Source organism: Phacochoerus africanus, chromosome 11, assembly GCF_016906955.1.
Source record: "Phacochoerus africanus isolate WHEZ1 chromosome 11, ROS_Pafr_v1, whole genome shotgun sequence".
Classification (NCBI taxonomy): domain Eukaryota; kingdom Metazoa; phylum Chordata; class Mammalia; order Artiodactyla; family Suidae; genus Phacochoerus; species Phacochoerus africanus.
In genome coordinates, this window is record NC_062554.1 from 10,984,350 (window position 1) to 11,010,232 (window position 25,883).

A 25,883-nucleotide genomic window follows, 5' to 3' on the forward strand; every position below is an offset into this window, starting at 1 on the left:
GGAAATCAGAAGAAACCTGGAGTAGCAAAACTCATACCAGACAAAATAGACTTTAAAATAAAGATGGTTACAAGAGACATTGCAAAGAACATTACATAATGACCAAAGAATAAATCCAAGAAGAAGATATAACAACTGGAGACGCACATGCATCCAACATAGGAGCACCTCATTATAAAAGGAGAAATCAGCAATTACCCAATAAGAGTGGGGGAATTTAACACCACTTACAGCAGTGGACAAGTCATCCAGAGAGAAATCAATAAGGGGGAATTCCTGTTGTGGCTTGGGGGGTTAAGAATCTGACTAACCTGACTAGTATCCATGAGGGTGCGCATTTGATCCTTGGCCTGAGTAGGTTAAGAATCCAGCATTGCTGCAAGCTGTGGTGTAGGTCACAGATGCAGCTTGAATCTGGAGTTGCTGTGACTGTGGCATAGGCCAGTAGCTGCAGCTCTGATTCGACCCCTGGCCTGAGAACGTCCACATGCCACAGGTGTGGCCCTAAAAAAAAATTTAAAAAAGAAAATAAGGAAACACAGGTGTTAAATGATGCATTAGATTGTGTGGATTTAACAGATATTTACAGAACATTTCATCTGAAACCAGGAGAATACATATTCTTCTCAAGTGCACATGGAACATTCTCTAGGATAGAGCATATTCTGGGCCACAAATCAAGCCTTGGTAAATTTAAGAAAATTGAAATCACATCTAGCATCTTTTCTGACCACAATACTATAAGACTAGAAATCAACTCTAAGAAAAAACCCCCTGCAAAAACCATAAACACATGGAGATTCAACAACGATGCTACTAAACAACCAATGCTTCACTGAAGAACTCAAAGAGGAAATTAAAAAATACCTGGAGACAGGAGTTCCCATTGTGGCTCAGTGGTTAATGAATCTGACTAGGAACCATGAGGTTGCAGGTTCGATCCCTGCCCTTGCTCAGTGGGTTAACGATCTGGCGTTGCTGTGAGCTGTGGTGTAGGTTGCAGACGCAGCTCAGATCCTGCATTGCTGTGGCTGTGGTGTAGGCTGGTGGCTATGGCTCCGATTAGACCCCTAGCCTGGGAACCTCCATATGCCATGGGAGCGGCCCAAGAAATAGCAAAAAAAGACAAAAAAAAAATACCTGGAGACAAATAACAATAAAGACACAATGACCCTAAACCTATGGGATGCAGCAAAAGCAGTTCTAAGAGGGACGTTTATAGCAATACAGGCCTTCCTCATGAAACACGAAACATCTCAAACAACCTAACCTTACACTTAAAGCAACTAGAGAAAGAAGAACAAAAAACCCTATATTGAGTAGAAGGAAAGAAATCATAAAAATCAGAGCAGAAATAAATAGTAGAAAAGATCAGTGAAACTAAAAGCTTGTTCTTTGAAATGATCAACAAAATTGATAAAACCTTAGCCAGACTTATCAAGTAAAAAAGGGAAATGGCTCAAATCAATAAAATTGCAAGTGAAAAAGAAGTTACAGTGGACATCACAGAAATACAAAGGATCATAAGAGACTACTACAAGCAACTATATGCCAATAAAAATGGACAACCTAGAAGAAATGAATAAATTCTTAGAAAGGTATAATCTTCCAAGACTGAACCAGGAAAAAATAGAAAATATGAGCAGACCGATCAGGTAAATACTGAAATTGACACTGTGATGGAAAATTTTCCAACAAACAAAAGTCCTGGACTGGATGTTTTAATATGCAAATTCTATCAAAAATTTCAAGAAGAGTTAATACCTATCCTTCTGAAACTCTTCCAAAAAATTTCAGAGGAAGGAACACTCTAAAACCCATTCTGTGTGGGCCATCATCATTCTGGTACAAAAATTAGACAAAGATGCCACAAAAAAGGAAATTATAGGCCAATATCACTGATGAACATAGATGCAAAAACCCTCAACAAAATACTAGCAAACTGAATGCAACAATACATTAAATGGATCTTATAGCATGATTAAGTGGGATTTATCCCTTGTATCCAGGGATACAAGGATTTTTCAATATTTGCAAATCAGTCAGTGTGATACACCACATTAACAAATTGAAGAATGAAACCCATATGATCATCTCAATAGATGGAGAAAAAGCTTTTGGCAAAATCCAACACCTATTTATGATAAAAACCCTCCAGAGAGTGGGCACAGAGAGAACCTAACTAACCTCAGCATCATAAAGTCCATGTATGACAAACCCACAGCTAACATCATTCTCAATGGTGAAAAGCTGAAAGCATTTCTACTAACATCAGGAACAAGCCAAGGATATCCACTCCATCTACCTTTATTCAACATAGTTTTGGAAGTCCTAGCCATGGCAATAAGAGAAGAAAAATTCAGTAAATTTGTAGAATACAAAATTAATAAACAGAAATATCTTGCATTTCTTTACACTAACGATGAAATTAAGGAAATAATCCCACTTACTGTCACAACAATAAGAATAAACTTACTTAAGGAGGCAAAAGTACTCTGAAAAGCACTCTATGAAAATTATAAAACACTGTTGAAAGAAATCAAAGATGACACAAACAGATGAAAAGATATATACCACATTCTTGGACTGGAAGAATCAATATTGTCAAAAAGAGTATATTACCCAAGGCAATCCACAGACTCAGTGCCATCCCTACCCAATTACCAATGGGTAGGGATGGCACAGAACTGGAACAAAAAGTTTTTACATTTGTATGCCAACACAAAAGACCCTTAAAAGACAAAGCAATCATGAGAAAGAAAAATGGAGCTGATGGAATCAGGTCCCCTGACTTCAGAATATACTACAAAGCTATAATTATCAAAATAATATGGTACTGGCACAAAAACAGAAGTACAGATCAATGGAACATGATAGAAAGTCCAGAAAAAAACTCCATGAGCCTGTGGTCAACTAATCTACAACAAAGGAGGCAAGAACATCAAGTGGAAGAAAGACAGTCTCTTCAATTAGTGGTGCTGGGAAAACTGGACAGCTACATGTAAAAGAATGAAATTAGAACATTTTCTAACACTATACACAAAACTAAACTAAAAACGTATTAAAGACCTAAATATAAGACAAGCTAATATAAAACTCTTAGAGGAAAACAGGCAGAACATCTCTGACATAAACTGCATCAATATATTTTCATATCTATCTCCTAATGAAAATGAATACAAAAATAAATAAATGGAACTTAGTTAAAAACTTTTGCACAGTAAAGGTAACCATTAACAAAACAAAAAGGCCACCCACAGAATGGTGAAAAATACCTGCAAAATGAAGCAACCAACAAGGGATTAATCTCCAAAATATATAAACTCCTCATGCAGCTCAATATCAGAAAAACCAAACAACCCAATCAGAAAATGTCAAGAGATCCAAATAGACATTTTTCCAAAGACATTCAGATGGTCAAAACATATGAAAAGATGTTCAACATTACTAATTATTAGAGAAATTCAAATCAAAACTGTGATGAGGTGTCACCTTATAGCAATCAGAATGGCCATCCTCAGAAAGTCTACCCAAAATAAAGGCTGGAGAGAATAGAGAAAAAAGAGCAGCATCTTACACTGTTGGTGGGAATGTAAATTGGTACAACCACTATGAAAAACAAATAAAAAAGCTAAAAAAAAAAAAATTACCATATGATCCAGCAATCCCACCCCTGGGCATCTATCCAGAGAAAACCATAAGTTGAAAACACACATGAACCCCAATGATCACTGCAGCTTTATTTAAAATAGCCAAGACCTGGAAGCAACCTAAATGTCCATCGACAGAGAAATAGATAAAGAAGATGTGATATATATATATACAATGAAATATTACATAGCCATAAGAAAGAATGAAATAATGACATTTGCAGCAACGTGGATGGACCTAGAGATAATTATACTAAGTGAAGTACATCAGACAAAGACAAATATCACATGATATCACTTCTACCTGGAATCTAAAAAAGGATACAAATGAACTTAATGGTGAACAGAAACAGACTCACAGACTTTGAAAACAAACGTAGGGTCACCAAAGCGAAAGGTAGGAGGATGGATTGGGGGTTTCAGGTTGGCACATGCATGCTTTACTATATGGAATGGTTGACCAAAGGGGACTGTTGTATAGCAGTGGGAAATCTACACATTATTGTGTGGTAATCTATGTAGGAAAAGAATCTGAAAAAGAATGGCTGTGTGTATAACAAGCACACTCTTGTATGGCAGAAATTATCACAATGTTGTAAACCAATTATACTTCAATAAAACATTAAAAAAAGATATCTCCTCACTTACCATCTCAAATCCTTTCACCCTAGTTCTGTCCCTACCCAGGCTTTGGGCAGACTTTGCTGTGGTCCTCAGTTCATCAAAGTGCTGGTGTCTCAGAACCTATTGTGTGAGCTTCTAGTTTACCGTGGGAACCATCAGAAGACAGAGAATGACATTTGCTTAAAGTTCATGCATTTCACAACCACTACCTCCGGATCAGTAAGAGCAGAAAAATGAACATACTCTTTAGAATGGGAGTCCTTTAAGAACCCTGACTTTGTCTTGCTTGCCACCACACATAACAGTGCTCGGCAATGTCTGTCACACAGTAATTGCTCAAAAATATTTTTTTTCCTAACTTACTGATGGAAAAAATAGATGATGGAGACGTCTAGTAATGGAGCTAGGAAAAGGACTCTTATGCAAGACAAATCAAAAACTGGATAATATACAAAACCAAGAAAACATCTTAAAGTGACCTAAGAATTTACAATGTAGTAAGGAAAGATGCAGCTGAAATCTTGAAAAAAGTGACAATCAAAGCAGCCAGAGCTCAGTTGTTTTTACCCTGAGTATAATTTCAATCCAGAAGAAACAGCTGTACATGTGAGCTTCATTTTTTTTTTTTATCAGCTTCACAGGAAGAAGGGGATTTTTACTGCACTTGAATTGAATTTGAATTTGTGGGTCAATTTCATGACAACCAATATCTTTCTCTCACTAAACCTTTGTGGTTTTCAGGGACCAATCATCTATCTTCTTTGCAAGGCCTTGCAATATTTTCCTAAAATTTCTCTTTATGTTTTTATGCTGTTGTAAATGATGCTATTTTGATTTTTAAGTTTCTAATTATTCATTGATAATATATAGACATACAATTGACTTTTCTGTATATCGACCTTGTATCTTAGAACACTGCTTAACACATTTATTAGTCCTAGTAGGTTTGTTTGATTCCTTAGAAATTTTTTAATGCAAATAATATTTGCAAATCAGGAGTTTTATTTCTTCCTTCATGCCTGTTATTTATCTTACTAAACTGGCTGTGATCTCCAGTACAATGCTGATTAGAAGTGATGAGAGCAGATATCCTTGCCTTATTTTTTACCTGAGAGGGAAAATGCTGTTTCTCCATTAAAAATGCTATTGGTTGGAGATATTTTTGTAAACATCTTTCATCAGATTAAGGAAGTGTCCTTCTATTCCTAGTTCACTCAGCTTTGATTACAAGTAGGCTTTGATTTTTGTCAAATATGCCTTTTCGACAATTTTGTTAATATGGTAGATTATATTAATTTTCATTTTGCCCAGATGGGATAAACCTCACTTGCTCCAGATGTTTCCTCCTTTATACTGATAGATGCAATCTGCTAACATTTTGATCAGAATTTTTATGTCTAAGTTCATGAATGATAATCTGTAAATTTAGTTCTTGTACTGTCTTTGTCAGACACTTTTTTTAAATATGAAATTATTGATGTCCTCGAAGAATCAGCTAGGAAATGTTTCTTCCTCTTTTTTTTTTTGAGTTGGTATAAAGTTGGTATTATTTCTTAAATATTTGATTAAGCAGTGAAACTCTTTTGACCTGGACTTTTCTTTGTGGTGAGGTTTTTGAAACACAGATTTGATTTTGATAGATAGTAGGTTATTACAAATTTTTATTTCTTCTCTCAGTTCCATAAGTCACACACTTCAATAAATTTGTCTACTTCATTTAAACTGTCAGATTTAATGGCTTAAGGCTGTTCATAGTTTTCCTCTTTACGTCTAGGATCTGGAGCGATAGTCCCTCTTTCATTAATCATTCATCATATTGGCAGTCCCACTCTCATTCATCTCAGATTTTATTTGTTTGTTGTTTGTTTTTTGTCTTTTGTCTTTTTAGGGCTGCACCCACAGCATATGGAGGTTCCCAGGCTAGGGGTCTAATTGGAGCTACAGCTGCTGGCCCACACCACAGCCACAGCCATGCCAGATCCGAGCCACATCTGCAACCTACACCACAGCTCACAGCAATGCCAGATCCTTAACCCACTGAACAAGGCCAGGGATCGAACCTGCAACCTCATGGTTCCTAGTCGGATTCAGTTCTGCTGCATCACTATGGGAACTCTGTTTTTTTTTTTTTTTATCTCAGATTTTATTGATTTTATGAATCTTTTATATGAGCTAAATTTTCATTTTAAAATTTTCTCTATTGTTTTATCTTTTCTGTTTCATTGTTCTTGGTATTTTTATTACTTTCTTTCTTTGAAAAAATTTACTTACTTTTTTAGATTGGCTTAAGTGTCTACCTTAGCTAGCTTCCTTTGAACATTTAAAGTTACAAATTTTAAGTGTTGTCTTAAGCTGTAACCCCAAATTTTTTCTGTTCATATGCATTATCCTTTAAAAGTATTTTCCAGTGTCCCTGTTCAATGCTGTTATCAATGAAATGTTCAAAAATGCAGTAATGTCCAGTATCTATATTATCACCTAGATTTTTAAATTAATGTTTATTTCTATTTAATTTTACCTTTGTGGTTGCAGAATAAACTGTGATTTTGGTGTTTTGAAATTTATTTATTGATAACACAGTTTATACCCGCTTATTTTAGGCATCCCTAACTAATTACTGTAATTTTAGTCACTTTTATTATTTTGTTTTTTGATCTGCATGCTTGCTTTGTAAGTGATGCACCTACCTTCATTATACATTTACACTTTCCAGTGAGACTTTTTCATTTTGTAAATTCCTCATTATTAATTAGTATTATTTCTTTAAATCTTAACAGAACATTTCTTGTAGAACTGGTTTAGTGGTGATGAACTCCTCTAGCTTTGTTTATCCAGGAAAATCTTGATCTTGCCTTCAGTACTGAATGGTCATGGTATCCAACATCTTGGTTGGAAAGTTTTTCGTTTTAGCACTTTCAATATATCATGTTGATCCCTTTTGGCCTATAAAGTTTCTGCTAAAAAATATGCTTATAGCTTATGGGGTTTTCCTTGTATGTAACAAGCTTATTTTTGCTTGATCCTTTTAGGTTTCTCTCTTTATCCTCAACTTTACCATTTAAATTGTAATGTATCTTTTTGAATTCATATTATTTGAAACTCTCTGGGATTCCAGGATCTGGATGTCTGTTTCTTTCCCCAGATTGGGGAAGTTTTCAGCCACTATTTCTTCAAGTAATTTCTCTCTCTCATCCTGCTGGGAGCTGTATAATGCAAATGCTATTACACTTGATGTTGTCCCAAAGGCCCCCTAATGTATCTTTCCTTTTGAAAATTCTTTTTTCATTTTGCTTTTCATTCTTCCAGAGCTCACTGATTCATTGTTCTACCTCATCCAGTGTTCTGCTGAACCTCTCTAATGTATTTTCAGTTCAGTTATAACTTTTGTTTGGCACTTTCTCATACTTTCTTTCTGTTGAGTTTGCATTGTGTTCATCCATTTTTCTCCTGAGATCAGTGAGCATATTTATAACCATCACTTTTAACTCTTTATCATGTATTTTGCTCATTTGTGTTTACTTAGTACTTTTTTCTGAGATCTTTGTCTTGTTCTTTTGATTGGAACCTATTCCTCTCACTTTGCCTAATTCTCTGTCTGTGTGTCTATGTATTAGGCAAATCAGCTATCTCTTCCAGATTTGTTTTATGGCTTATAATGTGGTCTATTCTGGCAAATAGGCCATGTACACTTGAAAATGTATATTCTGTAGTTGAGTATAATATTTTCTGTCAACTAGGTCAAATTGGCTGAAAGTGCTCATACTTCTATATTCTTTCTGATTTTATTTTGTGTGTGTGTGTGTGTTTAATGGTTCTTTCAGGTAATGAGAGAGGAATGGTAACATTTCCAACTGATTTCTCTCTGTCAGTTCTTGCTTAATGTGTTTTGAATCTTTGTGGGTTTTTTTTTGTCTTTTTGTATTTTTAGGGCTGCACCTGCAGCATATGGAGGTTCCCAGGCTAGGAGTCCAATCAGAGATGTTGCTGCCAGCCTATGCCAGAACCACAGCAACACCAGATCTGAACTGCATCTGTGACCTACACCACAGCTCACAGCAATACCAGATCCTTAACCCACTGAGCAAGGCCAGGGATCGAACCTGCAACCTCATGGTTCCTAGTCAGATTAGTTTCTGCTGTACCATGATGGGAACTCTGAATCTTTGTTTTTAAGTGTATAATTATTAAGTGTTTTCCTGATATATTGACTATTTACATTATGAAATCTTTGCTTCCAGTAATGCTCCACGTTTGAAGTTAATTTTTTTCAAATACTATTTATTATGCTTATTGTTTGAATGGCATATTATTTTCCAACCTTTCACTTTTACTCCGTGTTTTTGTTATTTTTAGTATTTCTTCTGTAGATAGCACATGGTTGGGTCTTGCTTTTTTTCCTATCCAGTCTGACAATCTCTACTCCTATCTTGAGAATTTCATCCATTTATATTTAATGTAATTAATAAAATGGTTGGGAATTTATGACTACCATGTTTCAACTTGTTTTCTGTTTGTTTTTTGTGTTATTTTGCTTCATTTTCTTTTTCCTAAACATGAATGCTACAAGAGATAGTCTTTTGCTGGCTTTGCAGAAGTAAGATGCCATGCTGTGAGAGAGCCATATGGCAAGGACATAAAGGTAGTCTCTAAGATCTCAGAGCAAATCTCTTCCAGGAGTGACTAAGAAAACATGGATGACTTCAATCTTGCAATTGTAAGGAACTAAATACTGCCAACAACCAGTGAGCTTGGAAGAGGACTCTAAGTCTCAGATGAGACTGCAGCCTGGGCCAGCACCTTGACGTAACATTAGCCTAATGAGACTCTATGCAGAGGACCTAGAAAAACCATGCCTAGACCACTGGCCCAAAAAAATTGTGAGATGATAAATTTGTGTTGTTTTGACCTGATAGGCTTGTGGTAATTTTTTACATAGTAATTAAAAACTAACCTATATCGTAATAGACTATATTCAAAATGGAGCACAGAAATTAAACAGGCTAAAGATAAAAATGACTGTCTTGGTAACTTATTGGATAAGTAACCATATTACCATAGGTTAATATGAAGTCACCCAACATCTATCAATTAGAATCCCAGAAAGAGGGTAGTGACAGAAAAGATATCTGAAAAATATAGACTGAAAATGTATACTGGTCTAAGACTGATTTAAAAAGTTCAGCAAACTCTAGGCAGATAGAGACACTCACATAAATACATTCATATACACTAAAATAAACTATCAAATTACTGAAAACCAGTGATAAAAGGAACAATCTTAAAAAGGACCCAGAGGAAAAGGACATATTACAAGTAGAGGAACAATGATAAAAAAAATGGAAGACTTTCTTTTTGGGAAGACTTTTTAAGAGAAACTATAGAAGACAGAAGAAAAAGGATTAACTTCTCTAAAGGGCTAAAAAAAAATTCTAAACCTAGTGAGGTGATGAACACCTTCTCGTGGCAGCGGCAGGTGCAGCAGTACACACCCATCCCAGAGGTGGCTGTGCTGCAAGAGATGACACTATGCTTAGTGTTTGAGGCTCAATTCTCCCCACTCAGAATGGATCTGGGCTGTAGTTCTGGCTTCTTTCCAGGATTCCTTGTTTCTTCCCTGATTATAAATTTGGTCCTGCCCCTTCCAACTACTCAAATAGACTTTTTTGGGGTCTTTTTGCCTTTTCTAGGGCTGCTCTTGCAGCATATGGAGGTTACCAGGCTAGGGATCCAGTTAGAGCTGTGGCCGCCGGACTATACCACAGCCACAGCAACTCGGGATCTGAGCCGAGTCTGCGACCTACATCACAGATCACAGCTCACAGCAATGCCGGATCCTTAACCCACTGAGCAAGGCCAGGGATCGAACCTGCAACCTCATGTTTCCTAGTCGGATTTGTTCACCAAAGAGCCATGACGGGAACTCCCTCAAACAGACTTTTTAATATATTTACTTAGTTGAGGCAAAACTGGTTTCTATAAACAGGCAACTGAAAACTCTTAAAAACAGGAAAAGTTCCTTTCTCTTCTACTCACCTTATTTTCTTCTCATTTCAACATGGTGGGAAGTTGGGGTCAAGTAAACTGAGTGCTTTTCTAAGGTATTGTAGCCACTTTCTTTGAATCTTCCTTCAAAACCTCTCTTACATCCATGCTTTCCTCACCACTTCCCTATTCTTTTTATTTCTTGGCTGGATTGCTGTGATGACCTGACTTGTGTACCCCACAATTTCATATGGTCAAGCCTTAACCACCAGCACTTCAATATGTTACTAATGCAGGAAATAAAGCCTTTAAAGACATGATTAAAATGAGGCCACTGTCATGAGCCCTGATCCAGTCTGAGCATAGAAGAGAAAATTTGGACACACAGGAGATACTGAGGGTGTGTGTGGGTACACAGAAGAAAGGCTGTGTGAGGACAAAGAAAGTGGCTATCACAAAACTGGTACTCAATAACTGTGATAAGTGAATATATGAACAAGCGAACAACAACAACAAATCATCCATGTTCAAAAGCTTACAAGGAGTCTCATTGCTTAGACAATAAAGTCCAAAATGCATAGTGATATCAAGGGCCCTCCAGAACCTGTGCCTAGTTTATTGGTCCCAATTTCTCACTGGTCCCCACTCTCCAAATTCAGACTCCTTCAACTCTTGTCAAAAACAATGCCTGTATCCTGAGGCAATGGGTAGGGGGGAGGAGATGGGAGTCCATGAGGCCTCTGACTTTACCTGCATAACTGCTGATACCTTTGAGGATTTTTTCACTTTGGCTCTCTCTCCACCTAGAAGGAAGTAGACTACACATCAACCATATAGACCTCTTCCAAAAATGGCAATAATTCAAGGCTGTAAAAGAACACTGTCCAGTCAAATTCTCCTTTAAGGAGAGGGTGTGTGGTTTCCTCCTTTAAAGGACACCTCAAATGAAGAAATGATGGGCATGATGAGATTTAAACAACCAAGGTCTCTTATAGGTTAAATTCTTCTACCAGATGTCTCCTCTCCCACCTTGAACCTTGCAATCTTATAGCATATTCTCTCAAGAATTCTCAAATGTCATTTTCTCGGACAGATGAAAAGACTATGGCCTGGAAAGGGGCACTGATTATCCCAGGATCACTCAGAAACTAAGGGCAAAGCCAGGACTAAAACCATGGTTTGTCAACTTGCTCTTTACACAGCACTCCGCTATGTGCAATTGTGTGGAAGGTGGGGAGATTTGGAGGCACTTTTGTGAAGAACCTTCAGCTCCTGTCCTCTTCTGGTTGATCTGCATTGAAATCTGTAGTAACAGGCTTAGATTAAGCTTTAGTGAGAATCCTTGTCCTTCAAATGTAGTCTCGTGTTGAGTAGGTAGCTGGTGTGTGAGGAGCTGCAGGCTGCTTCAGGTAGCATCAGATGATAAAACCCTGTCTCCCTGAGGATTTTCCATGTGGGATTATGGGAAGAATGTAGCTGCTTTTTTCTCAAATTTCCACAAAAATCACTTATATTTCTATTTCAGAGAAAATCAGTTATGCTTACCAATGAAAATAAAATATGGCAACAATGAAAATTGCAGAAGCACAATCCATGAGAATCCACATCAACATATAGAAATTTGGTGTCTGCAAAACAGAAAACAAATCATAGTTATAAAATTTTACAGCTACAAGGGATTTTAAATTATTTTTACAAATTTTATTGAAGTATAGTTGGTTTACAATACTGTGTTAGTTTTCCCTGTATGGCAAAGTGACTCAGCTAAACAAATATATCCTTTTGCATATTCTTTTCCATCATGGCTCATCACAGAATATTGGATATAATTCCCTGTGCTATAAAGTAGGACCTATTGTTTATCCATCCTATATATAATAGTTTGTTTCTGCTAATCCAAAACTCCCAGTCCTTCCCTCTCCTCTATCCCTCTCCCTTTTGGTAAACACAAATCTGTTGTCTATATCTGTGAATCTTTTTGTTTCACTGATTTGTTGATTTATATCACATTTTAGATTCTACATATAAGTGATATCATATGGTATTTGTCTTTCTCTTTATGACTTACTTGACTTAGTAAGATAATCTCTAGGTCCACCCTAGTTTCTGCAAATGGTGTTATTTCTTTTTAATGGCTGAGTAATATTCCATTTTATATATGTATATATACACCACATCCTTATCCATTTATCTGCTGATGTGCATTTAAATTGTTTCTATATCTTGGCTATTGAAAATAGTGTTGCCATGAACACAGGGGTGCATGTATCTTTTCAAATTATAGTTTTGCCTGAGTAAAAAGTATAATTTTTGCACCAGGAGTGGGACTGCTTGATCATATGGCAACTCTATTTTTTGTATTTTGGGGAACCTCCATGTTGTCTTCTATAGTTGTTGGACCAATGGGAAGGATTTTTAGATAAAGTGGGCCAAGTCCCTTGCTTGGCTCCAAGGGATGGAGTGGGGCAGATGAGGTAGAGGAACCTTGATTGATGGGCCTGGTCTCAAACACAGAGAGTACCTGCTGAAATACTAATAATCACCCCTTACATGTGTCGAGGGGTCTACAAGGGATTAAACACATCTCAGAATTTCATCTCTCTAGATCTGCAAGACAGAGGTCACACAGCAAGTTTATTCCAGACCCAGAACTACAGTCCAAGTTTCCTGACTTCCAGTGCTCTATGTTTTCATGGCTTCCCAAGCCTGACTGTGCATTCAAATCTACCTGAGCAGCTTTTAGTAATATAGGTTCTTAAACCTATTGGCTCAGGAATTACAATTTCTACATTTTTAACAAGCTCCCCAGGGATGAGCAACCAGTCTCTGAACCAGCACTTAGGAATCATTCTCCTAAATCATCATGCTTCAAATAAGTATGTTGAAATTATAATTCTTTTTTTTTTTTTGGTCTTTTTAGGGCTGCACTTGCAGCACATGGAGGTTCCCAGTCTAGGGGTTGAATCGGAGCTGTAGCTGCTCTCCTGTGCCACAGCCACACCAGATCTGAGCCACAGATCTGGTGTAGCAACCCTACACCACAGCTCACAGCAACGCTCGATTCTTAACCCACTGAGAGGGGCGAGGGACTGAACCTTTGTCCTCATGGATACCAGTCAGATTCATTTCTACTGAGCCATGACCAGAACTCCAAAATTATAATTGTTAACTAAGACTAACATGCCCGCTTCTCCAGGCTCCTTGTCTGAATCACCCATTTCCTACTGCTCCATCTTCTAGGTTCTCTTATATCAGTTTTATAAATCCCTGGCTTGATCCTCCCTTTCCACCTTCATTGTTCCCCCTCAATTATCACTTGATGGTACTGGGTCTGGCATTTTTATTATTCCTTACGCCATTTCTATCCTATGCCAAGGTTTTACCTTAGACTGACTAATAACAGCAACAACAATAACCACATGAATGATTGTGTAATAATGAGAACAACTAACATTACTGAGCATTTACAGGAGCTAAAGACGTGTCCTAAGCATGTTAAGGGTATTTTCACAGCTAATCCTCGATACAGCTCTACTAGGCTGGTACAGGAGAAGCTCTTTAGTAACTACCACTAAACTGAGGCTCTTAATCCCCTCTGGGGACCTGACTGACTGACGCCTTGGCCTGCTCCAGGATGCCCACCAGGTGAGCTGTACAGTCACCAAGAATCAGTTGTTCTTACCATTCAAGTAGCTATACTACCGTTATAATTGTGCAGTGTAATTAAATGTTACTTAGATCTGTACAATCTGATTTCAAAAGTACGGCATTTTCAAGGAAACTAAGTGAATTCTTTGAAAAACTTGATGAGGATAGATATATGTGTGACTGGGTCACCATGCTGTACAGCAGAAAAAAATATATATAAAGAAATAAAAAAAGAAAAAGAAAAAAATGGCAATTGAGTTATGTATAAGTAAAAAATTAAGAGACAGAGGCTGGGAGGATTATAAAAGTCTGGGTGGGTTCCACATTCTCTCAATGACTTTAAGTTCTTATTGTCCTTTAAGGAAGCAAAACTTATACATCATAGCTGGTTTATTTGGAAATATACATAAGCAAGAGAATACAGAATTCAATTAGCTGAAATAACCTCAAAGGAAAGACCTTGAGTCCATGTCAAAGGTGAACAAATATTTTATTTATTCATTCATTCATTCATTTTTTGCTTTTTAGGGCCACACCTCTGGCATATGGAAGTTCCCTGGCTAGGGGTCAAATCAGAGCCACAGCTGCCCACCTAAGCCACATCCACAGCAACGTGCGATCTGAGCCATGTCTGTGATCTACACCACAGTTCACAGCAATGCAGGATCCCTAACCCACTGAGTAAGGCCAGGGATTGAACCTGCATCCTCATGAATACTAGTTGGATTCATTTCCACTGAGCCATGATGGGAACTCTGGTGCACAAATATTTTAAATTAAAATGTATGAGATGTGGTGTGGTAGACTGTTTATAAAAATGACCACATTATTCCTCCTAAAACGCAGGTCAGTGTGCCGTGTGACCCTGCTGTTCATCTCCATCAAAGGTAAAGTCTGTGTCTCCCCTGCCCTGGCCGTCTATCTGGACTTGACCTTGTGATTTTCTTTGGCCCATGGAACATTAGCAAACATCACACTGGGAGATGCTTGAAAGGCATGTGCATTGGGGCTTGACATCTCTTGCTGCTGGGAACCTACTGCCACCAGGTGAACATGCTCAAGCTGCCCTCCTTGAAACTGAGTGGCAAATGGAGAGCTCAATCATACCAGTGTAGACTCTAGATGCAGGAATGAGGCCATCCTAGAGCACCTAGTCCAGTCAAACTGGCTCAGACCAGAGAAACCATCAGCTACCATCCAGAATGTGACAAATAAATATTTGTCAGTTTTAAGCCACTAAGTAGTAGGTAGGTTTTTAAAATGTAGTAGAGTGCTAATAAACCATATATCATTTATTTCATGACTCCTCATTTTAACTTTTCCAATTAACAGACCACACTGTGTTTGATAAAATTGCTTCTATTGTACTATTTTATCCCCAACTTACAAAAAAGCAAACTGAGGCCCAGAGAGGTAAACTAACATTTCCAAGATCACACAGTAAGTGGTAAAGTCAAGATTTGCACCTGGAGTTCCCATTTTGGTGTAGTGAAAACACATCTGACTAGGAACCATGAGGTTTCGGTGGGACCAGCCCTCATGGTCTCACTCAGTGGGTTAAGGATCCAGCGTTGCCATGAGCTGTGGTGTAGGTCACAGACGTGGCTCAGATCTGGCGTTGCTGTGGCTCTGGTGTAGGACGGCAGCAACAGCTCTGATTAGATCCCTAGCCTGGAAACCTCTGTATGCTGTGGGTGTGGCCCTAAAAAGACAAAGGACAAAAAAAAAAAAAAAAAAAAAAAAGCTTTTGCATCTGCATGTTCTAACCCAGGCCCAGGGAGTGGGCTGCTTAGAAAAGCCCTTGGGATACTGGCCCTACTTTCCTGAACAAAGTGACCTTGGGTCCTTCAAAAAAGCCCAAGATAGGTGTAGAAGGCAGTTTTAAACTTACCTCCTTCCACACTCTTTGAATTTTGAATCACATGAATTTATTATCAACTCAAATATTACCAAGTTTTAAAATGAAAATTTTTACTTCAAGTTTTACTTAATATATTAAAAGGGAGGATTTGGGGGGACAGGATTATGGAGGGGTGCACTGCTCTCTTCCATGGTATGCAGAAGTTCCTGAGCCATCAAACCCAAGCCACAGGAGTGACAAGGCCGGGTCTTTAACTGCTAGGCCGCCGGGGAATTCCTTCTTTCTAATTTATGTATTTGTGTAATGACTAAATTTTATATAGTGAATTAATTAAAAAAAACCCCAAAATGTTAGAAAAGTATATTGTACATACATGAAGAGGGACAATATGGGGACAGACAAGTGGAGAGGCTTCACCTACACCAAGAGACCTGCCACCCAAGGTTTCCTTGAGGGTCATCTGCAAAGCTGCCCAAGCCACCAAGAAAGAAGGGGTAAGCAATATCACACTGCCACCAGAGGGCCTCAGTGCAGTACTGGCCCTGCAACTGTGCCCTTGGTCCTGATGCCCCTTCTCCTGTCCTGACCCTGACGAAGTCAGAAACAAGGGCCAGTGCGGCTGGGGGATGGAGGAGGCAACCGAAATATTTAGGCTTCTCATTAAGGTTCCTTCGCTTAAGCTTTAACTCTCAATAAAGTTTAGAGCTTGGGATATTATTATGGACTAGACACTTGGATGCTGAATTGAGGCTTTTTGGTGACTAAAACTGTACTTTAAAAAATTATTTAAGGGAGTTTCCATTGTGACTCAGCAGGCTACGAACCTGACTAGGATCCCAAGATGATGCGGGTTTGATCCCTGGCCATGCTCAGTGGGTTAGGGATCTGGCATTGCCTGATCTATGGTGTAAGTTGCAGTCATAGCTCAGATCCTGGCCTGCTGCAGCTGTGGTATAAACCAGCAGCTATAACTCTGATTTTACCCTAGCCTGGGAACTTCCATATGCTGCAGGTGTGGCCCTAAAAAGAAAAAAAAAATAAGAGTAACTAGAAAGCTATGGGATCTGAAAGAGGCAGGGAAAGATCTAGCTCACAAAGAAGTCTAAATAGTCATGGAAATTAAGCTGTTTTCTGTTGAAGGCTGTCGGTTCCACCCAGTCAGTCAACCTGCTCTACACTGATGAGAAAAATGGGCTCTGTAGCAGTTAGCGGTTAGCTGGGGCTCCCTTCACAGGTAATAAGTGATGGGATTTAGCTGAAATTGTAACCCGGGTCCTCAGGTCCCCAAGCCTCTGGCCATAAGCAGTAGCAGGGCAGAGGGGGAAATCAAGCTAGCTGGCTGGACACTCGCTCTTCTTTTCAAAAGCCTTTTCTCAGGACACGACACACAGTTGTCCCCTTGGGCTTGAGGACACCTGGTTTTCTCTCCGCAGCCCATGCCACTGTCACTGTTGCCATGCCTGCAGGGATGTGGGGCTGCACTGACACAGCTCTGGAGTCAGACTTCATCTGAACCTTGCATCATGTGACGATGTGCAAGGATCTTAACAGCTTCAAGCTTCCGATTCCCCATGGGGATACCAACTGTGGATACCTCAGAGGGTTAAATTACGTAATGCATGAAAGTTACACTGTGAGGATTCGGTAAACAGCAATTACGACACCAATATTGATTTCTCCCTCAAAATCACAGAACTATCTGGGGGAGAGAAGGGAGAAAGCCACAGATCCAATATCACATTAGTCTCTGCTCTTAACTGGCTCCCATGAAGACTGCACAGTAGGCAAGGGAGGAGTGGGGTGTGGGACAGAGGCTCCTATTTTACCAGATGTGGAAGAACAGTCTGGACAACCAGCTCACCATGAAGTAGTAAGGGTGATTGATCTTATTCAGGACCTGAATGTTGTCTGTGGTCACTGACTGAATCCTGGAGCACCAGGCCAGTGAGAAGAGCCAAGGTTCGTTGATGACGTACAAGTTGATGTTGATGTTAGCTGCTTTATATTCTCTGGGAAGACAAAGAACCCACAGGAGATTTAGGCTTAATCTCACCTTCATCATGTAAGAGGGAAATAGCCACCATAGTTGTGAAAGGCTGTTGCTTAAATCACCAGAAGCAATTGGAATAAACCCAAGGAGGAATACCCCAAGACACATATTAATTAAACTGACTAAAATTAAAGACAAAGAGGAAATATTGAAAGCACATAGGGAAAAGCAATAAATAACATACGGGAAAAGCAATAAACAACATACAAGGGAATCCCAAAAAGGTTATCAGCTGATTTTTCAGCAGAAACTCTAGGCCAGAAGGGAGTGGCATGATATACTTAAAGTGATGAAAGGAAAAAACCCTCAACCAAGAATACTCTAGTTAGCAATGCTCTCATTTAGATTGAAAGTAGAAATCAATATCTCTACAGACAAGCAAAAGCTAAGAGAATTCAGCACCATCAAACCAGCTTTACAACAGATTCTAAAGGAACTTCTCTAGGTAGAAAAGAAAAGCCCACATCTAGAAACAAGAAAATTACAAATTAGAAGGCTCACTGGTAAAGGCAGATATATAGATAATGTATGAAACCATCCACACAATATGATATCGAGACCAGGAATCCAGGAAAGAGGGATTTACAAATGCAGAATATTGGAGATGCATTTGCAATTAAGAGACCAACAACTTAAAACAATCTTGTATATACATAGAGTCCTATATCAAAACTCTGGTAATCACAAGCCAAAAATCTACTATAGTTACATACACAAAAAAGAAAAATTAATCCAAATACTGAACTAAAGACAGTCATCAAACCACAAAAGACTAGAACAAAAAAGGAAGGGAAGAAAAAAGATCAATAGGAGTTCCCATTGTGGCTCAGCATGTTACGAACCCATCTAGAATCCATGAGGATGTGGGTTTGATCCTAGGCCTCACTCAGTGGGTTAAGGATCTGGCATTTCCATGAGCTGTGGTGTAGTCCACAGATGCAGCTTGGATCCTGTGTTGCTGTGGCTGTGATGTGGGCCAGAAGGTGAAGCTCTGATTTGACCCCTAGCCTGGGAACTTCCATATGCTACAGGTGTGCCCCTAAGGGGGAAAAAAAATAAACAAAAATGAATCCACAATATTTAACAAAATGGCAAAGAGAATATACATATAATTACCTTAAATGTAGATGGACTAAAGGCTCCAACCAAAAATACTAAACTGGCTGAATGGATTAAAAAAATCAAGACCAATATATATGCTGACTACAAGAGCCCCACTTCAGATCTAGGGACATATACAGGCTCAAGTGAGTGGATGGAAAAGGTATTCCAGGCAAATGGACATCGAAAGAAACCTGGAGTAGCAAGACTCATATCAGACGAAATAGACTTTAAAGACAGTTATAGGAGACAAAGAAGGACACTACATAATGATCATTGGATCAATCCAAGAAGATATAACAATTGTAAATATGTAAGCACCCAGCAAGGAGCACTTCAATATATAAGGCAACTGCTAACAGACATAAAAGAGGAAATCAACAATAACACAATAAAAATAGGGGGCTTTAACACCCTACTTACAGCAATAGACAGATCATCCAGACAGAAAGTCAATAAGGAAAGAGGTTGTAAATGATGCATTAGACCAGATGGACTTAATTGCCATTTATAGACCATTTCATCCGAATAGAGCAGAATACACATTTTTCGCAAGTATGCATGTAACATTCTCCAGGATAGATCACATACTGGGCCAAAAATCAACTTTCATAAGTTTAAGAACATTGAAATCATATCAAGTATCTTTTCTGTCCACAGTACTGTAAGACTAGATCAACTACCAAAGGGGGAAAAAAAAAAAGCAGACAACTGCAAAACCCACAACCACATAGAGACTAAACATTCTGCTAGTAAACATGCAATGTCACTGGAGAAATCAAAGAGAAAATAAAAAAATACCTAGAGACAAATGCAATGAAAACACAATGATCCAAAACCTTTGTTATGCAGCAAAAGCAGTTCTAAGAGAGAAGTTTACAGCAATACAAATTTACCTCAGGAAAAAAAAAATCTCAACTTAACCTTACACCTAAAGCAACTAAACAAGAAGAAACAAAACCCAATGTGAGTAGAAGGAAAGAAATCATAAAGATCAGAGCAGAAATAAATAAGATTGAGGTGAAGAAAACAATAGGAAAAAAAATCAATGAAACTAAAAGCTAGTTCTTTAAGTGATAAACAAAATGGATAAACTCTTAGCCAGACCTATCAAGAAAAAAGGGAGAGAGCTCAAATCAATAAAATTATAAATGAAAAAGGAGACGTTACAAAGGACATCACAGAAACACAAAAATCATAAGAGACTACAATTAACTACATGCCAACAAAATGGACAAATTCTCAGAAAGGTACAAATCTCCCAAGACTGAACCAGAAGAAATAGAAAAGATGAACAGACTGATCACAAGTACTGAAAGTGACACTGTGATTAAAATCTTCCACCAAACAAAAATCCAGGACCAGATGGCTTCCCATGATGGAAGATAATATGAGAAAAAGATATTATGAGAAATATGTTGTAGAGCAGAAATTGACACAACAATGTAAATCAACTACGTGCTAATAAAATAGAATAAATGTAGTGATAAATTTAAAAAACGTAATTTTCCAATGTGAAAAGAAAAATGACATATTTTAGGACTAATTCCACCAATGGCCAGGGAGGTGGGAAAAGTAACACAGGTGCACCAAATCGCCCAGTTCATGCTGGAGATACAGACAAGTATCCAGGGGAATTTTTACTAGCCCCCAGAAATTCTGGATATATATTTGTAACTATGTGTATACCTATATTTACATCTATATTTCTATAACTATTTATATATCTATATCCATATCTTGAAGGAAACTCTCTCGAAGCATTTAGAATCATCTGAAAAAAATATTTAAAAATCTAACAGAAAGGATATATGGATTAATGGAAAAAAAAGATGAATAACAGTTAAGTATGAAAAAATTCTTTTATTCCCAAGTGCTTTTAATTCTAAAAAAGTCTCTAAATATGTATTTAGAAATGTGATGTTTAATAATTTTATTTTCTCCTCATACTTAGCTGTCTCAAGTTTTTTCAAATAATGGGTTAGTCATGTTCTTTATTATTCCTATAAGAGATCTGGATATCTGGAACACCAAGCTATTTATGAGGTACTAGAATATTTCTGGTAATGGCAGAGGAAATAAACAACTCTTTGGGTTCCGACTTTTCAATGGTCACATTATATAAAAAGAAAAATACCAAGCATATACAAAAGTGGTTTGGATAATGAGAGATGGGAGCAAAAGAAGAAAGGGCTGAAAACTATTTTCCAGAACAGAGTCTACTCTTGATAAATTGTAGAGAGGGAGGAAGGGGTAAGAAGGGGAACATAAGGAATTCCAGAAAGAGACACACATGAAAACCCTGACACGGGAGGCAGAACCCAAGTAGCTTGGCTGGGATGCATATTTTGTGCAAGTACAGCCATACAAGCGGAAAGAGATGTGGTTGAATACTTACCTCAACCCATTGTAGAACAACCTCTTGTAGTCAACATTTATTCTAGTGATATTTTGTTTTGTAAGTTGTTCAATGGTGAATAACCGGCCAATGTGCTGAAAACCAGGAGCTCTGCTCCTGACATACTCCCTTTGAGAACCTGGTAACCAAATAATCTGTAAGGAGAAACAAGAAGTCTTTTGGAGGATAATCAGCTATCTAGGTACAAACATCCCCACGTAGAACTGGTGGAGCCCTATTCCAGCTTGGGTAAAAGCTGTAGGAAGCAGAGAGATTCTAGCCCTCGGTGAAAGACTGGACCTGGCCTAAGAGTGTCCAATGAACTCATAATGAGGCTTTCACCAGGCTTCTGCAGCTGAGCTTTCCTGGCTTAATATCATGGGACCAAGGGTCCATTATGTGATCACACCAGTCAAAGTGGATGAGAATCTGGTAGGTGTGGATGAAAGGTCAGAATCATAAATATTTCCTCTGGCTGATAATGCTAAAATTCGTCTTTGAGAGGGGTCATTTCCTGCCAACAGGGAATGCTACTATGACTCATCTATGGAAATAGTTTTATTTGCAAAAAGACACATATTTGTTTCATTCACAGCATTCCTCCATGTTATGGGAATTTAAAACATTCAGAATGATTGACTGCCCAAATGCAGAGAGTTCTAAAAAACATGAACTCTCTGCCCAAATGCAGAGAGCTCTAAAAAACATGCTCAAATAGGAACCAGCTGTTCTTTCTATATACTAATGAAAGCTGGTCTTTGAAGCCTCAGTATTCTATACCCAGGCCCTTTCTAATAGCTCTACATTGGTAACGGTGCAGGTCACATCATACAGTCATTACACAATTCCCTTTTAACAGAATGGTGACATTTCTTTTGGTTTGGAACAGCAAAAGGTCTCAATGTTTTCCCCCGCTGATATAAATTTAACCGGGTCATTCTTAAATCAGCATCTGTAGCTGTATAATCAATCAACTCCATTTCTATAAGGAATAAAATTACTTAAGGGTCCTAGGGAAGATCTCGAAGATAGATCAGGTTCAACTGCTATGCTCCTGGGACATGCTGCCTCCTCCCAACCTCTATCATAACTACTGAGAAAGACATACCAGGTGTTGCTCAATTTGCGAGTCAAGGATCTCTCTCACTGCAATTTGGATATATGCGGATCTGGCAGGATGCTGTCGTGGAGGAACATTAAGATCAAATATCACCAATTTTTTTTCCCTCTGTGCAAGTTTCAATAATTCCATGAATTTTGGAATCTTCTGTTTACTTGCTTTTTCTCTATCAGCTTCTGATAGGGATTTCATACGGTAAAATGGTTTGACCTAAAAATAAATACATCAGAGAAAACAGTGGCTCCTATCCAAAGCATTTTCCAATTCTATTCTTTAGCCCCACACCTCGCCCTACATCCATGTTGGTCCATTAACATTCACCCCGCCAGGTCCTCTCAAATACTGATGCTAAGATAAGAGCTGACAAGGAGAGAATTAAATGTAATCTCCAGAGGTTACTATGGTTTTTTGAATGAGTTATTCTGTATCATGAAACCTGTAATATTTGCACTGAAGGTCCTTCCTCTTCTTGTTTTGCTTGAACTTCCTTTCCAACCATTTTCTTTCCTACAACTCAAGTTAATAAAATCCCCTTTCAGCCGCACTAGCTTCACACACTTTCTCTCACCCTTACAGTTTTGCGTAATGAAAAGAAAATCAGCTTTGGCTTTAGAATGAATTGGATTTAATCCTAGCTCTATCATTCATTTGCCTTCTGTGCCATATCTCCCTGTTTAAGTTCCATCCTCAACCTGCAAAGCTCAGTTTAAATGATACCTCCTTCATGAAGCCTTCCTCAAATATTTCTGAATTAAAGAGACATTGATGACATTAAACTCTAATGCCCATTTTTATACCTCTTTAATTAATTATATTTTCTATACTTATTTTTTTTATGTCTTAAACCAGGTTCAAGTCCTGGCTTCATATTCTTCTTGCTTTGTAATACTGGTAAAACCATTTAAATTCTCAAAGTCTTCACTGTCCAAACTATAAAATGGGGAAGGGGAAGGGAAATTTAATCATGATTAAATACTATAAATATTTACTAGGTCTAGGAGCATGTCTGGCACAGAGAAAAGTGTGCAATTCACAATAGTTCCCTCACTCTACTGCTTCTACTGAGTGTAATTTTCTCACAGGAGGAACTGTCATTTCTTTCACTGTAATACACACCATTTCATCTTACACCTCAGTCTATATGTATGTGTATATGCATGTGTGTACACACACCCACAAGCTACATTAAACTTAGTAGATGGCCACTTTTATCATCATTTGCCAATTTTAGATCATTTGTTGGTGAGGTCAGTGATAAAAGGCTATCTCTCAGGAGAAGGAAGCAGTAGATACCTCACACTGCACACTTTCTCAAGACCCGAGCAATCATTTTTTCTGCATGACTTTATTTTCATTCCTATTCCATATTTTTTTTTGGTGCTTTTTAGGCACAACCTAATATTGACTACTCATTTTTTAAGGGCCGAACATGAGGCATATAGAAGTTCCCAGGCTAGGGGTGTAATTAGAGCTGTAGCCCCTAGCCTACACCACAGCCACAGCAATGCCAGATCTAAACCACACCTGCAACCTATACCACAGCAAGTCCAGGGATTGAACCCGCATCCTCATGGATACTAGTCAGGTTCTTTACTGATGAACCACAATGGGAACTCTACCCTTTCTATTTTTTCTCCTTCCCATGATACCCTAAGCAAACTGCCTTTTCTCACTTTTTTTCTCTGAAACAATTACACTGCACAATATCCCCATGCTAGACTAGAAGGAGATCATTAGCGTGCATCAAACTATGGTCCAGATCTCAGTTGAATTCAATAATTGAGGGTTTTCTTAATCCTCAGGAAAACAGAAATCTGCTACAGAAAGAATTCATGATTTTGTTAGACTCTACCAGTTCTACACCAAATGATTTACTTAATTGTTAGACTTTCATGTGGGGAAAATAGTTTAAAAACAGGATGGAAAAGATCAAGACAGGATTTACACACATTACCTGAGCACAATTCCTAAAATACCCCTAAATGGCAAAAAGAATAGGAAATTCACTATACGAGGACATTTATAAGGCCTTTCCTTTAAGGATTAGTTGGACAAAAAAAATCAAAATAGTAAAAACTATAAATATTAATAGGAGAGTTTAAAACTAGATTCCAGTAGGTTTTAAGTAGAGATATGGGGTAATCTAATAACTTAAGTAAATCCACCCTCATTTAAAAATATTTAAAATATACTCAGAAAAATAAACTAGAATGTGACAATGCCAATTTACACTATTTCTAAACTATGGTGGAATATTTTAAAAAATAACAAGGCAGAAATGAAAACAAACTTAGGTTCTCCTCAAAAATATCTTGTTCCTCAATGAAAACCAATGCTAAAATGTTCTCTATGCTTATGCTTAGAGAAGTTCCAAGTAGGGGCAAGGGCCATTAAATGATCCAATGTATCAATTGGTTAAGAAAACAGGATAATTAGAGATGTGGCCAAGATGGCAGAGTAGATAAACCCTGAGCTTACCTACTCCTTGGGGCACACCAAAATTACAACCACTGACAGAGAAGCTCTCTATGAGAAGAACCTGAATGCTGGCAGAAAATATTTTTCAAAACTAAAGATATAAAGAAGGAACACAGAGACATGGTATAGAGAAGACCCATAACCCAGGGGGGCAATCTACAAAAGGAAGGATAATCACAATTTCAGAATGTTCTCCTCGAGGAACAAAGGGTCTGAGCAAACAACAGACTCCCCAGCCCAGGGGTTCTGAACTGGGAATAAGAGCCCCCATTATGTTTAGCTTTGAAAGCCAGCAGGACTTGCATATGGCAGAACTTGAAGGCTGTAGGATACAGATACTTTGCTCTTAAGCGGTGCCCACAAAATCTCACATGCTCTGAGAACCACCAAAAAGGTAGGAATTTGAAAGGATCCTAGTCAGACTTACCTGCAGATCTTTTAGTGCCACTGGAGAGGCAAGAGAAACTAGGATTCAAATGGGGACATAGATGCTGGGCAGCCATTTCTGGGAGCCAATTCTACCATGAAAACACTGGTTGTGGCAAGCACCATTTTGGACTCCTCCCTCTAGCCTATTAGCACCAGGGCATAGCCTGCCCACAAGCTTGCCTGCCATTACCATTCCTGTGATCACCCATACCATGCAGCCAGCTGTTAACTGATCTAGTCATACCAGGAGGTCAAAACCAGCTCTAGAACTGCCCAGGCCCCGCACATCCAGCCACAATGGGAGGGGGCCCCACCACCAGAAGGCTGGTGGTACCAAACATGAAATACCTCAGGTGCATATCCAGCTGTTTTAGGACCAAAAGCTACCAACTGGGGGAATGGTATCCACCACAAAAAAGCAGGGCCTGCAGCCAACCAGGAAATGGGCCAGCTTGATTACCAATGTGTTCACAGTAGTTGACATATCACAACAGAAGGACCCATGCAGCCCAGACAGGGAGGGGATCTAATGCATATAGCTC

General features: G+C 38.4%; 1 protein-coding gene across 1 annotated transcript in view; it reads right to left on the minus strand.

The window, feature by feature from the left end:
* Positions 1-10,532: 10,532 nt before the first annotated feature.
* The window catches only part of LOC125112072 (glycerophosphodiester phosphodiesterase domain-containing protein 4-like), a 131,435-nt gene continuing 116,084 nt past the window's right edge, over positions 10,533-25,883 (minus strand). The window contains exons 13-19 of the mRNA XM_047754330.1: positions 22,423-22,644; positions 21,315-21,469; positions 17,627-17,774; positions 11,802-11,884; positions 10,962-11,059; positions 10,844-10,862; positions 10,533-10,572 (exon numbers count right to left, since the gene is read on the minus strand). Coding sequence (XP_047610286.1) covers positions 10,533-10,572; positions 10,844-10,862; positions 10,962-11,059; positions 11,802-11,884; positions 17,627-17,774; positions 21,315-21,469; positions 22,423-22,644 — 765 coding nt within the window. The remainder of the gene's footprint in view (positions 10,573-10,843; positions 10,863-10,961; positions 11,060-11,801; positions 11,885-17,626; positions 17,775-21,314; positions 21,470-22,422; positions 22,645-25,883) is intronic.